This window comes from Heterodontus francisci, chromosome 6, assembly GCF_036365525.1.
Source record: "Heterodontus francisci isolate sHetFra1 chromosome 6, sHetFra1.hap1, whole genome shotgun sequence".
Taxonomy (NCBI): domain Eukaryota; kingdom Metazoa; phylum Chordata; class Chondrichthyes; order Heterodontiformes; family Heterodontidae; genus Heterodontus; species Heterodontus francisci.
The window spans coordinates 8,849,454-8,863,753 of NC_090376.1; the positions used below are offsets into that span (position 1 = coordinate 8,849,454).

General features: G+C 46.0%; 1 protein-coding gene across 3 annotated transcripts in view; it reads right to left on the bottom strand.

Annotated features, from left to right (window-relative positions):
* Positions 1–9,607: 9,607 nt before the first annotated feature.
* Positions 9,608–14,300, bottom strand: part of dgat2 (diacylglycerol O-acyltransferase 2) — a 71,113-nt gene continuing 66,420 nt past the window's right edge. For all 3 annotated transcript variants that reach the window (XM_068033079.1, XM_068033077.1, XM_068033078.1), the window contains one exon: positions 9,608–11,225. In XM_068033079.1, coding sequence (XP_067889180.1) covers positions 11,071–11,225 — 155 coding nt within the window. In that variant the 3' untranslated portion in view covers positions 9,608–11,070. The remainder of the gene's footprint in view (positions 11,226–14,300) is intronic.

Below are 14,300 nucleotides of genomic sequence, written 5' to 3' on the forward strand. Positions count from 1 at the left end.
TCTCACACACACAATTCAGAGATACTTCATTCTATGCATTTCAGTCTCTTTTACAACCTGTGCACTGATTCTCAATGAGTTGTGCATTGACTCAACGTTGAGGTTTGACATAAAAACAAGTAACGCTGGAAATACTGAGCAGGTCTGGCAACATCTGTGGAGAGAGAAGCAGAGTTAACGTTTCAGGTCAGTGACCCTTCTTCAGAACTGGCAGATATAAGAAATGTAAAAGATTTTAAGCAAGTAAAGTGGGGGGTGAGGCAAGAGATGACAAAAGAGAAAGCTGACCAAAAGGTCATGGAGCAAAGGCAAACAATATGTTAATGATATAAAAGCAAAATACTGCGGATGCTGGAAATCTGAAACAAAAACAAGAAATGCTGGATTCACTCAGCAGGTCTGGCAGCATCTGTGGAAAGAGAAGCAGAGTTAACGTTTCGGGTCAGTGACCCTTCTTCGGAACTGAGAAATATTAGAAAAGTCACAGATTATAAACAAGTGAGGTGGGGGTTGGGCAAGAGATAACAAAGGAGAAGGTGCAGATTGGACCAGGCCACATAGCTGACCAAAAGGTCACGGAGCAAAGGCAAACAATATGTTAATGGTGTTTTGAAAGACAAAGCATTAGTACAGATTAGGTGTGAATATACTGAATATAGAACATCAGCAAGTGCAAACCTGAAGAAAAACAACCTGAAAAAAACAGTGGGTAAGCAAACTGAACAAACTAAGATGAAATGAAATAAATGCAAAAAATGTAAAAAGGAATGCAAAAAAAAGGAAGAAAAAATAACTAAAAATGACTAAAAATGAAAGTAAAGTGGGGGGCTGTCATGCTCTGAAATTATTGAACTCAATGTTCAGTCCGGCAGGCTGTAGTGTGCCTAATCGGTAGATGAGATGCTGTTCCTCGAGCTTGCGTTGATGTTCACTGGAACACTGCAGCAATCCCAGGACAGAGATGTGAGCATGAGAGCAGGGGGGAGTGTTGAAATGGCAAGCAACCGGAAGCTCAGGGTCCTGCTTGCGGACTGAGCGGAGATGTTCAGCAAAGCGGTCACCATGTCTGCGTTTGGTCTCCCCAGTGTAGAGGAGACCACATTGTGAGCAGCGAATACAGTATACTACATTGAAAGAAGTACAAGTAAATCACTCCTTCACCTGAAAGGAGTGTTTGGGGCCTTGGATAGTGAGGAGAGAGGAGGTAGATGGGCAGGTATTACACCTCCTGCGATTGCAGAGGAAGGTGCTATGGGAAGGGGATAGGGTATGGGTAATGGAGAAGTGGACCAAAGTGTCACGGAGGGATTGATACCTTCGGAATGCTGACAGGGGAAGGGAAGGGAAGATGCCTTTGGTAGTGGCATCACGCTGGAGGTGGCAGAAATGGCGGAGGATGATCCTTTGGATATGGAGGCTGATGGGGTGGAAAGTGAAGACAAGGGGAACCCTGTTGCGGTTCTGGGAGGGGAAGGGGTGAGGGTAGAGGTGCGGAAATGGGCTGGACACGGTTGAGGGCCCTGTCAACCACAGTGGGGGGAAATCCTCAGTTGAGGAAAAAGGAAAACATATCAGAAGCACTGTCATGGAAGGTAGCATCATCAGAGCAGATGCGTCAGAGACAGAGAAACTGGGAGTCCTTACAGGAGGCAGGGTGTGAAGATGTGTAGTCGAGGTAGCTGTAGGAGTCGGTGGGCTTATAATGAATATTAGTAGACAACCTATCCCTAGAGATGGAGACAGAGAAATCGAGGAAGGGGAGGGAAGTGTTGGAGATGGACCATGTAAAGGTGAGAGATAGGTGGAAATTAGAAGCAAAGTTGATAAAGTTTTCCAGTTCAGGGAGGGAGCAGGAAATGGCATCGATACAGTCATCAATGTACTGGAACAAGAGTTGGGGGACGAGGCCTGAGTAGGACTGGAACAAGACAAGAGACAGGCATAACTAGGACCCATGCGGGTACACCTTTTACTTGAAGGAAGTGAGTGGAGTTGAAGGAGAAGTTGTTCAATGTGAGAACAAGTTCAGCCAGGCGGAGGAGGGTGGTGGTGGATGGGGACTGGTTGGGCCTCTGCTCAAGGAAGAAGCGGAGAGGCCTCAAACCATCCTGGTGGGGGATGGAGGTGTAGAGCGATTGGACGTCCATAGTGAAGAGGAGGCGGTTGGGACCAGGAAACTGGAAATTGTCAAAATGACATAGGGCATCAGAAGAGACACAGATGTAGGTGGGAACAGACAGACTGGACCAGTGGAGAAAAGATAGAGTCAAGATAGGAAGAAATAAGTTCAGTGGGGCAGGAGCAGGCTGACACAATGGGTCTGCCGGGACAGTCCTGTTTGTGGATTTTGGGAAGGAGGTAGAAGCGGGCTGTCCAGGGTTTCGGGACTATGAGGTTGGAAGCTGTAGAGAGAAGATCTTCAGAGGAGATGAGGTCAGTGACAGTCCTGTGGACAGTAGCTTGATGTTCGGTGGTGGGTTCATGGTCCGGAGGGAAGTAGGAAGAAGTGTCTGAGAGTTGACGCTGAGCCTCTACAAGGTAGAGGTCGGTACGCCATACAACAACAGCACCACCCTTGTCTGCAGGCTTGATGACAATGTCAGGGTTAAACTTGAGAGCATGGAGTGCCTCAAGTTCAGAGGGGGACAGGTTAGAGTGAGTGAGGGGCAGAGAAATTGGGATGACCAATGTCTCGCTGACAGTTTGCAATGAAGAGATCAAGAGCGGGTAAGAGGCCAGAGGGAGGGCTCGAGGTGGAGGGAGAATGCTGGAGGCGGGTGAATGGGTCTGCTGGTCGGGGGGAGGACTCCTGGTCAAAGAAGTGAGCCCGGAGGCGGAGGCGACGGAAGAAGAGCTCAACGTCATGCCGAGCGCGAAATTCAATGATGTGGGGGCGTAAGGGGATAAAACTGAGTCCTTTGCTGAGTACAGAATATTCAGCATCAGAGAGGGGGAGGTCAGAGGGTATAGTGAATACACAGCAAGAGGTCAGATCAGAAGGGGTGGAGTCAGAGGGAAGTGAAGGGGAAGAAGGATCTGGAGGGGCATTAGTCCCCATCAGCTGCTGGAGTTTGCGTTCCTTGACACCTGAAAGGAAGAAAAAAAGTTTTTTGTTACTGCGTCGGATGAGATGAAGGATGAAATGAAACTGTGGAGTAGAACAGCTCTGAGATAAGGCAAGGTGGTGCTTCTGGAGAGAGACGTCCAATGTGTACATGTGGCAGCGCACAGCACTGAGTGTGGATCTCAGGATGCAGCGAGAGTAGCAGTCCGAGGAACGTTGTATTTCTCGGAGATATCTATAATCCTGGGTGGATTCAAAATATCATAGGTGAAACTACAGTTGGAATCCTCATGGAATAAGTCAGAGCCAGACAAAGTCACTGAGGAAGGAGAATGACTGTGGCATCATCTAGTGGTGTAATCAACACATAACACCTTTAAACAGAAAGCAAAACTTAAAGGGCTGTGGGACAAGGGCAGGGAGGTGGGACTAATTGAATCGTTCTTTCAAAGAGCTGACACAGAGGAGATGGGAATGAATATTTCATTCTATGTATTGATATAGTAGCACTGCTGAAAAGCACTTCTTTTCGGATAGGCACTTTGCAGCTGTTATTATATGCCAAGTAGAAAGATCTTGCATTTATATCTTTGGCCTCCTTATCTCGAGAGACAATGGGTAAGCGCCTGGAGGTGGTCAGTGGTGTGTGGAGCAGCGCCTGGAGTGGCTATAAAGGCCCATTCTAGAGTGACAGGCTCTTCCACAGGTGCTGCAGAGAAATTTGTTTGTCGGAGCTGTTACACAGTTGGCTCTCCCCTTGCGCCTCTGTCTTTTTTCCTGCCAACTGCTAAGTCTCTTCGACTCGCCACACTTTAGCCCCGTCTATATGGCTGCCCGCCAGCTCTGGCGAACGCTGGCAACTGACTCCCACGACTTGTGATCAATGTCACAGGACTTCATGTCGCATTTGCAGACGTCTTTAAAGCGGAGACATGGACGGCCGGTGGGTCTGATACCAGTGGCGAGCTCGCTGTACAATGTGTCTTTGGGGATCCTGCCATCTTCCATGCGGCTCACATGGCCAAGCCATCTCAAGCGCCGCTGACTCAGTAGTGTGTATAAGCTGGGGATGTTGGCCGCCTCGAGGACTTCTGTGTTGGAGATACGGTCTTGCCACCTGATGCCAAGTATTCTCCGGAGGCAGCGAAGATGGAATGAATTGAGACATCGCTCTTGGCTGACATACGTTGTCCAGGCCTCGCTGTCATAGAGCATGGTACTGAGGACACAGGCCTGATACACTCGGACTTTTGTGTTCCGTGTCAGTGCGCCATTTTCCCACACTCTCTTGGCCAGTCTGGACATAGCAGTGGAAGCCTTACCCATGCGCTTGTTGATTTCTGCATCTAGAGACAGGTTACTGGTGATAGTTGAGCCTAGGTAGGTGAACTCTTGAACCACTTCCAGAGCGTGGTCGCCAATATTGATGGATGGAGCATTTCTGACGTCCTGCCCCATGATGTTCGTTTTCTTGAGGCTGATGGTTAGGCCAAATTCATTGCAGGCAGTCGATGAGACTCTGCAGACACTCTTCAGTGTGAGATGTTAAAGCAGCATCGTCAGCAAAGAGGAGTTCCCTGATGAGAACTTTCCATACTTTGGACTTCGCTCTTAGGCGGGCAAGGTTGAACAACCTGCCACCTGATCGTGTGTGGAGGAAAATTCCTTCTTCAGAGGACTTGAACGCATGTGAAAGCAGCAGGGAGAAGAAAATCCCAAAAAGTGTGGGTGCGAGAACACAGCCCTGTTTCACGCCACTCAGGATAGGAAAGGGGTCTGATGAGGAGCCACCATGTTGAATTGTGCCTTTAATATTGTCATGGAATGAGGTGATGATACTTAGTAACTTTGGTGGACTTCCAATCTTTTCTAGTAGTCTGAAGAGACCACGTCTGCTGACAAGGTCAAAGGCTTTGGTGAGATCAATGAAAGCAATGTAGAGGGGCATCTGTTGTTCGCGGCATTTCTCCTGTATCTGACGAAGGGAGAACAGCATGTCAACGGTCGATCTCTCTGCACGAAAGCCACACTGTGCCTCAGGGTAGACGCGCTCGGCCAGCTTCTGGAGCCTGTTTAAAGCGACTCGAGCAAAGACTTTCCCCACTATGCTGAGCAGGGAGATTCCACGGTAGTTGTTGCAGTCACCGCGGTCACCCTTGTACTTATAGAGGGTGATGATATTGGCATCGCGCATGTCCTGAGGTACTGCTCCCTCATCCCAGCACAGGCATAGCAGTTCATGTAGTGCTGAGAGTATAGCAGGCTTGGCACTCTTGATTATTTCAGGGGTAGTGCTGTCCTTCCCAGGGGCTTTTCCGCTGGCTAGAGAATCAATGGCATCACTGAGTTCCGATTTGGTTGGCTGTACGTCCAGCTCATCCATGACTGGTAAAGGCTGGGCTGCATTGAGGGCAGTCTCAGTGACAACATTCTCCCTGGAGTACAGTTCTAGGTAGTGCTCAACCCAGCGGTCCATTTGTTTGCGTTGGTCAGTGATTTTGTCCCCTGATTTAGATTTGAGGAGGGCGATCTTCTTGATGGTTGGTCCAAGAGCTCTCTTAATGCCATCATACATTCCTCTGATGTTTCCGGTGTCTGAGGCCAGCTGAATATGACTGCATAGGCGTTGCCAGTAGTAGTTTGCGTAGCACCTGGCTGTTCTTTGTGCAGTGCTTCTGGCTGCTTTAAGTGCTGCGGATGTTAAATCGCTGGGGGCTTTCTTGTAGTTCAACAGTGCAATGCGCTTAGCGGCTATGACAGGTTCCAACTCTTCATTACATTACAGATCACTGACCTTCAACGTTAACTCTGCTTCTCTCGCCACAGATGCTGCCAGACCTGCTGAGTATTTCCAGCATTTTTTGTTTTATCTCAGATTTCCAGCATCTGCAGCATTTTGCTTTTATATCATTGCATTTATATAGCACTTTTCAACCACCACCAAAGAGCGTCATAAAGTGCTTCACAGCCAATGAAGTATTGTTTTGAACTGTAGTGACTATTGTGATGTAGAAAACATGGCAGCCAATTTGGACACAGCAAGCTCCCACAAACAGCAACGTGATAACAACTAGTTAATCAGTTTTAGCTATATTGGTTGAGGGATAAGTATTGGGCAAGGAGAAAACTCCCCTGCTTCTTCTTCAAAAATTTAATCTTTTACATCCACTTAAGAGGACAGACTGGGCCACAGTTTAATATCTCACCTGAGAGTTTGCATTGCCAGCAGTGCAGCACTCCCTCAGTACTACTCTGGGAGCGTCAGCCTAGAATTGTGTTCTTGATATCTAGACTGGAACTTAAACCCAAAACTGCTGACTTAGAGGTTAGAGCATTCTCCATTGAGCCCAATATCCAAATAAGCAGGTCATAGCTGAAGGCTAAAGTGGAGTAAACGAATATTGCTTGGATTAATTTGCATTGTCTTGGTCCAATGAGAGAGAGCGCAGTTCTTGTTAACAGCTCAGTTGAAGTTCTCTCACATCTCACCCCAAATGCCATGAGCTTAGAAAGAACTTGCATTTCTAAAAAAACCTTTAACAACCTCGGGATGTTCACAAGCCAATTAAGTACTTTTTGAAGTATTTTAATGTAGGAAAATCTCAACTCTCTTATGTGGCGCTCTTTTCAAATGGTTTTTGAAAGAACCAATAAAACACCTTCCATTCCTAATAATTACATGAATGCAGTTTGATTAGTCAAACATGACTCTTCAGGAATCCATGTTCAGCAGCTCGAATTAGCTGATACTGTTGCAAGGACAAGATAGTCTGTATTACTTGGTTTGTCCATTTGCTGTGAATGGAATTGTGACATTTGCCACTTGCTCCTTGGAGAAGGCGAAAGCCAGTCAGCTCCTCTAGCCTGCTCCACTATTTAATTAGATCATCATTGATCTGCACCTCAACTTCTTTATCCCAATTTACTCCATATCCCATAACATTCTGTACCAAACAAAAAGCTATCCATTCAGTTGTGAAAGCTCCAACTGCCCCCCACAGTACACAGCTTTTTGGGGAATAGCTCCAGATTTCCACCACCCTTTAGGTGGAAAGAGTTCTTCCCAATTCCACTCCAAATGTCATGTCCTAAGATCATGCCCTCTTCGCAAATGCCCCTCACCAGAGGAAATACTTTTCTCATACCAACCCTATAGAAATCTCTCTACTTCTTTCTCCTCCTTTAAGATGCTCCTTAAAATATGTCCTAATGATAGAAACTTACAACACTGAACGAGGCCATTCAGCCTGGTGTGCCTCTGCTGGCTCCTTGATAGGACAGTCGTGTTTAGTCCCACATCCCTGCTTTTTGTCCATAACCCTGTAAGTTTCTCATCCTTAAATACCTGTTCAATTCTTCCTTAAAAATATTTACGGAATCTGCTTGTGCCACCATGTCAGGTCGAGTGTTCCAGATCCTGATGACTGAGTAAAAAAAAATTCTCTTCATCTCCTGTCTAAATCTTTTGCTACTCATTAGAGGGAACAATTTTTCTCTAACTACCCTCGAAAACCACTCACCATTTTGAAATTAGGTCACCTCATAACCTTCTCTGCTCGAAGGAGCATTAATACCTGCTTAACAAAAACAGAAAATGCTAGAAACATTCAGCAGGTTTGGCAACATCTGTTGAGAGAGAACCAGAGTTAACATTTCAGATCGATGACCTTTCATCTCCTTACGAGGCTCGGTGTCAAATTTTGGCTGATAATGCTCCAACGAAGCAGCTAGGGATAGGAACATAGAATCATAGGAGGCCATTCAGCCCCTCGAGCTTGTTCTGCCATTAAGTGAGATCATGGCTGATCTGCAACCTAATTCCAAATACCCACCTTTACCCCTTATTCCTTAATATTTCTGATTAACAAAAATCTATGAATCTGTTTTAGCAACTAGCATAAATTGCTGTTTATGGAAGAGAGTTCCAAACTTCTACCACCCATTGGTGTAGAAGTGTTTCCGAATTTCACTCCCGAAAAGTCTGGTTCTAGTGTTTACACTATGCCCCAAGTTCTATATTTGCCAGTTCTGAAGAAGGGTCACTGACCTGAAACGTTAACTCCGCTTCTCTCTCCACAGATGCTGCCAGACCTGCTGAGTATTTCCAACATTTCTTGTTTTTATTTCAGATTTCCAGCAGCTGCAGCATTTTGCTTTTATCCCCTAGTTCTAGTCTCCCCAACCCAGCAGAAATAGTTTCTCTGCATCAACCTACCAGTTCCCCTTAATATCTTGAAAGCTTCAATTAAATCACCCCTTAACCTCAAATTCCAAGGAATACAACCCTAGCTTCTGTAAGCTCTCTTCATAATTTAACCTTTGGAGTCTTGGCATCTACACTGCACTCCCTCCAAGGCCAATATATCCTTCCCAAGGATGTTTTTACTACATTCAAGGTACTATTTTTTATTCGTTCATGGGATGTGGGCATCATTGGCAAGAACAGCATTTGTTACCCATCCCTAATTGCCCTTGAGAAGGTGGTTGTGAGCCCCTCCTTGAACTGCTGCAGTCCATGTTTTGTAGGTACACCCACAGTGCTGTTCGGGAGTTCCAAGAATTTGACCCACCGACACTGAAGGAACGGCAGGCAATACAGTTGCAAGTCAGGATGGTGTGTGACTTGGAGGGGAAGATGGGCGGGGGAGGGTCGTGGCGTTTCCATGCATATGCTGCTCGTGCCTTTCTAGGTGGTAGAGGCTACGAGTTTGGAAGGTGTTGTTGAAGAAGCCTTGGCGAGTTACTACAGTGCATCTTGGAGATGGTACACACTGCTGCCACTGTGTACTGGTGAATGGGGTGCCTGTTAAGGAAGTTAGTTTTTCCTGGATGACATCAAGCTTCTTGACTGCAGTTGGAGCTGCACTCACCCAAGCAAGTAGACAGTATTGCATCACACTCTTGACTTGTGCCTTGTAGATGGTGGACAGGCTTTGTAAAGTCAGGAGGTGAGTTACTCACTGCATAATACCCAGCATCTGACCTGCTCTTTTAGGCACAGTTTCTGGTCAATGATGAGCCCCAGGATGTTGATGCTGGAGGATTCAGCAATGGCAAACCATTGAATTTCAAGGGGAGGTGATGAGACTGTCTCTTATTGGTACTTCAGCAGGGAAAGTAACATTCGCAGCACACATCAGCCCAAGCCTGAATGTCGTCCAGGTCTTTTTGCATGCAGGTACAGACCGGTTCAGTATCTGCGGCGTTTGTCAAATCCTTTTAATATTGTGAACACAAATCGCTTCACACCAAACCAGCTGAACAACCAGATAACACAAGCTTTGTTTTTTTTAAAAAATAGTTTTACTTTAACTCCACAAGTTTGTACAAAAATGTATTTCTTGCACTTGTGCTGTTACTGTGGAGGGGTGCAGTAGATAGGAGAGGAAGAGAGGGAGGCGAATCAAAGAAAAATACAGCAGCTCTTTGAACATTGGCACTACGAAATAGTAATCAAATGCCGGAAACATTCAAAACTGATTAACAGTTCATTTAAAAAGCATAAGAAAGCCCATATTATACAGCTTTGATTTAAATGGCTGGATGTAAACAATTTTTCATAAAAGTAGGTTTAAAAGTGTGAACGCTTCTCCATTTGCACTTTACTGAATTAGTTCTGACAGCTCTGTAGTGTAATTTGAATAGATTGGCTTGTTCTATTACATTTCGTCCCTAAGAGTAGGAAGCTGTGCTCTGTCTCTCTCCCCCTCCCTCCTTAGGACTTAAAATGTTCGTTCTCTCTCTGTCCTGTGCCCCATTTTCACCATGACGATATCTAGCCTTCGAACATAGATTGCGTCCTTCCAAATGCAGGCTGCTTTTAGTTCACCTCGACTTTGTGACATCATAAAGGCATTATCTAAACATAGGACGCACTCTATGCTCAACCAGTGTAAAGGCGTTCAGCTTTAGGGGTGGGAATCCCCTACATTTTGCTTAACAACAGTGAGTGCTGCCCTATTTAATCCAGTGTCGCACTGGATCGATGGCGCAAAGGGTGCACTCGCAAGATGTAATGTAGGCAAGTAAAGGATTGGTGCTCAGATGTAACCATTGCATTAGTTGTGCCTTTCACACTGACTCAGGCCTCATGCAATTGCACAGGACTGCAGCATCTCCTGCTGTTTGTACAAAATGGAAGGTGCTCACGACGAGAGTGGCTGGTGACAGCAGCAACTCGCATTTGGTGAATTAAGGGCGTCACATGACAGTAGTGAATTAGCATAGTGTTTTTTTTGTTCTCTAGTGCACTGCGACCGATATGGTGGACTCAACACATCCACAGCTTAATTCTGGCTTTTTCTTCCCCATTTACAATCCCTCTGTCCTGGCCTCAATTTATCAATGTGCTTGTTTCTAGATGCCCAAGAGATTCCAGTCTAAAGTCCCATTACTTTGGGACAGTGGTAGAATTTATCAGACTCATTACACAATTATCAGGCCATGATGCTAAACATCATTTTAATACCAAGTGTACCCAGCTATTTCTCTCTCCTCCCCTCCCCACAAAAATAACAAACTCTTCCTTATTCTCCCCTTAAATATTAGAATTACAAAGGGCGATATGTAAATTCAACATAATAATCAAGGTGCAAAAAGTCATCAGGTAATCGGAGACTTTGGCTTTTGTGGAAACATATCATTGCATTGTTTGTGCATTTTAAAAGATTCCCCCCACATCTTGCTTGAAAACAAAATCCCATTCATTATCAACATCATTACATAAAGTAATTAAATGCAAGTCAGTAGATTGCATACAATTTTTAAAAAAATACTACCAAAACAAAATTACATTTCAAAAGACAAATTCTTCTTAAAAACTATTGTCCAGGTGAATTTAACAAATATATTCCTTGGCAAAGACGACATTTTTTTGTGGTTAAAAAAGGTTTCCTTTTGTTATTCAGTAGTGCATGTGTGGCAGGGTTTAAGTAGGTTTGGAACTTTAAAGACAATACTACTGCAAAGTTCTGCTTTGTCAAACGGACGTTTACAAAGTGGGTCCTTTAAATCACCTTCAGCCGATCTGTTTCACAGTAGCCAAATTTAGTTTTGTACTTGTTGAATAGTTTGCCAAGGGAGCAAATGTACATTTTGTGATAGATATCCACCTCCTCCTGACTTGGGTTTTCAATCTGTGGAACAGTAATTGGTTCCCCGACTGCAAAAACAAAAAAAAATAAGGATGTTTAAACAATGCTGTCAAAGTAAAACAAAGACTTACATTTATATAGCAGCTTTCATGACCTCAGGACATCCCAAAGTGCTTTTTTTTTTGGAAGTGTAGTCACTGTTGTAATGTAGGAAATGCAGCAGCCAATCAGCACACAGCAAGCTCCCACAAACAGCAATGAGATTCTCAGCAAATAATCTGTTTTAATGGGTGAATATTGGTGGTCTTAAAGTGTAGGGGGGGTGGGGTGGTGGGGGGTTCAAGATTACAGATCAGGTACAACCTGCACGATTACACAACCTTAGCAACATAGGAACAGGAGGAGGCCTTTAAGCCCCTTGAGCCTGTTTTGCCATTCAGAGAGATCATGGCTGATCAAACTCCATATACCCTTTGCTCCATATCCCTTAATATCTTTGGTTAACACGTCGTTGGCACCAGCTAGACCTCATTGTCACAAGGCGAGCCGCCTTAAACAGTGTTCAAATCACACGCAGCTTCCACAGTGCGGACTGCGACACCGACCACTCCCTGGTGTGCAGCAAGGTTAGACTCAGACCAAAGAAGTTGCATCATTCCAAGCAGAAGGGCCACCCGCGCATCAACACGAGCAGAATTTCTCACCCACAGCTGTTACAAAAATTTCTAAATTCACTTGTAACAGCCCTTCAAAACACTCCCACAGGGGATGCTGAGACCAAGTGGGCCCACATCAGAGACGCCATCTATGAGTCAGCTTTGACCACCTACGGCAAAAGTGCGAAGAGAAATGCAGACTGGTTTCAATCTCATAATGAAGAGCTGGAACCTGTCATAGCCGCTAAGCGCATTGCACTTTTGAACTACAAGAAAGCCCCCAGCGATTTAACATCCGCAGCACTTAAAGCAGCCAGAAGTACTGCACAAAGAACAGCTAGGCGTTGCGCAAACGACTACTGGCAACACCTATGCAGTCATATTCAGCTGGCCTCAGACACCGGAAACATCAGAGGAATGTATGATGGCATGAAGAGAGCTCTTGGGCCAACCATCAAGAAGATCACCCCCCTCAAATCTAAATCGGGGGACATAATCACTGACCAACGCAAACAGATGGACCGCTGGGTTGAGCACTACCTAGAACTGTACTCCAGGGAGAATGCTGTCACTGAGACTGCCCTCAATGCAGCCCAGCCTCTACCAGTCATGGATGAGCTGGACATACAGCCAACCAAATCGGAACTCAGTGATGCCATTGATTCCCTAGCCAGCGGAAAAGCCCCTGGGAAGGACAGCATTACCCCTGAAATAATCAAGAGTGCCAAGCCTGCTATACTCTCAGCACTACATGAACTGCTATGCCTGTGCTGGGACGAGGGAGCAGTACCCCAGGACATGCGCGATGCCAACATCATCACCCTCTATAAAAACAAAGGTGACCGCGGTGACTGCAACAACTACCGTGGAATCTCCCTGCTCAGCATAGTGGGGAAAGTCTTTGCTCGAGTCGCTCTGAACAGGCTCCAGAAGCTGGCCGAGCGCGTCTACCCTGAGGCACAGTGTGGCTTTCGTGCAGAGAGATCGACTATTGACATGCTGTTCTCCCTTCGTCAGATACAGGAGAAATGCCGTGAACAACAGATGCCCCTCTACATTGCTTTCATTGATCTCACCAAAGCCTTTGACCTCGTCAGCAGACGTGGTCTCTTCAGACTACTAGAAAAGATCGGATGTCCACCAAAGCTACTAAGTATCATCACCTCATTCCATGACAATATGAAAGGCACAATTCAACATGGTAGCTCCTCATCAGAGCCCTTTCCTATCCTGAGTGGTGTGAAACAGGGCTGTGTTCTCGCACCCACACTTTTTGGGATTTTCTTCTCCCTGCTGCTTTCACATGCGTTCAAATCCTCTGAAGAAGGAATTTTCCTCCACACAAGATCAGGGGGCAGGTTGTTCAACCTTGCCCGTCTAAGAGCGAAGTCCAAAGTACGGAAAGTCCTCATCAGAGAACTCCTCTTTGCTGACGATGCTGCTTTAACATCTCACACTGAAGAATGCCTGCAGAGTCTCATTGACAGGTTTGCGTCTGCCTGCAATGAATTTGGCCTAACCATCAGCCTCAAGAAAACGAACATCATGGGGCAGGATGTCAGAAATGCTCCATCCATCAATATTGGCGACCACGCTCTGGAAGTGGTTCAAGAGTTCACCTACCTAGGCTCAACTATCACCAGTAACCTGTCTCTAGATGCAGAAATCAACAAGCGCATGGGTAAGGCTTCCACTGCTATGTTCAGACTGGCCAAGAGAGTGTGGGAAAATGGCGCACTGACACGGAACACAAAAGTCCGAGTGTATCAGGCCTGTGTCCTCAGTACCTTGCTCTACGGCAGCGAGGCCTGGACACCGTATGCCAGCCAAGAGCGACGTCTCAATTCATTCCATCTTCGCTGCCTTCGGAGAATACTTGGCATCAGGTGGCAGGACTATATCTCCAACACAGAAGTCCTTGAAGCGGCCAACATCCCCAGCTTATACACACTACTGAGTCAGCGGCGCTTGAGATGGCTTGGCCATGTGAGCCGCATGGAAGATGGCAGGATCCCCAAAGACACATTGTACAGCGAGCTCGCCACTGGTATCAGACCCACCGGCCGTCCATGTCTCCGTTATAAAGACGTCTGCAAACGCGACATGAAATCGTGTGACATTGATCACAAGTCGTGGGAGTCAGTTGCCAGCATTCGCCAGAGCTGGCGGGCAGCCATAAAGACAGGGCTAAATTGTGGCGAGTCGAAGAGACTTAGTAGTTGGCAGGAAAAAAGACAGAGGCGCAAGGGGAGAGCCAACTGTGCAACAGCCCCAACAAACAAATTTCTCTGCAGCACCTGTGGAAGAGCCTGTCACTCCAGAATTGGCCTTTATAGCCACTCCAGGCGCTGCTTCACAAACCACTGACCACCTCCAGGCGCGTATCCATTGTCTCTCGAGATAAGGAGGCCCAAAAGAAAAGAAAGAAATAATCCATCAAATTTCAGATTTAAAAATTAATTAATTTAGCATCAACTACCACTTGCA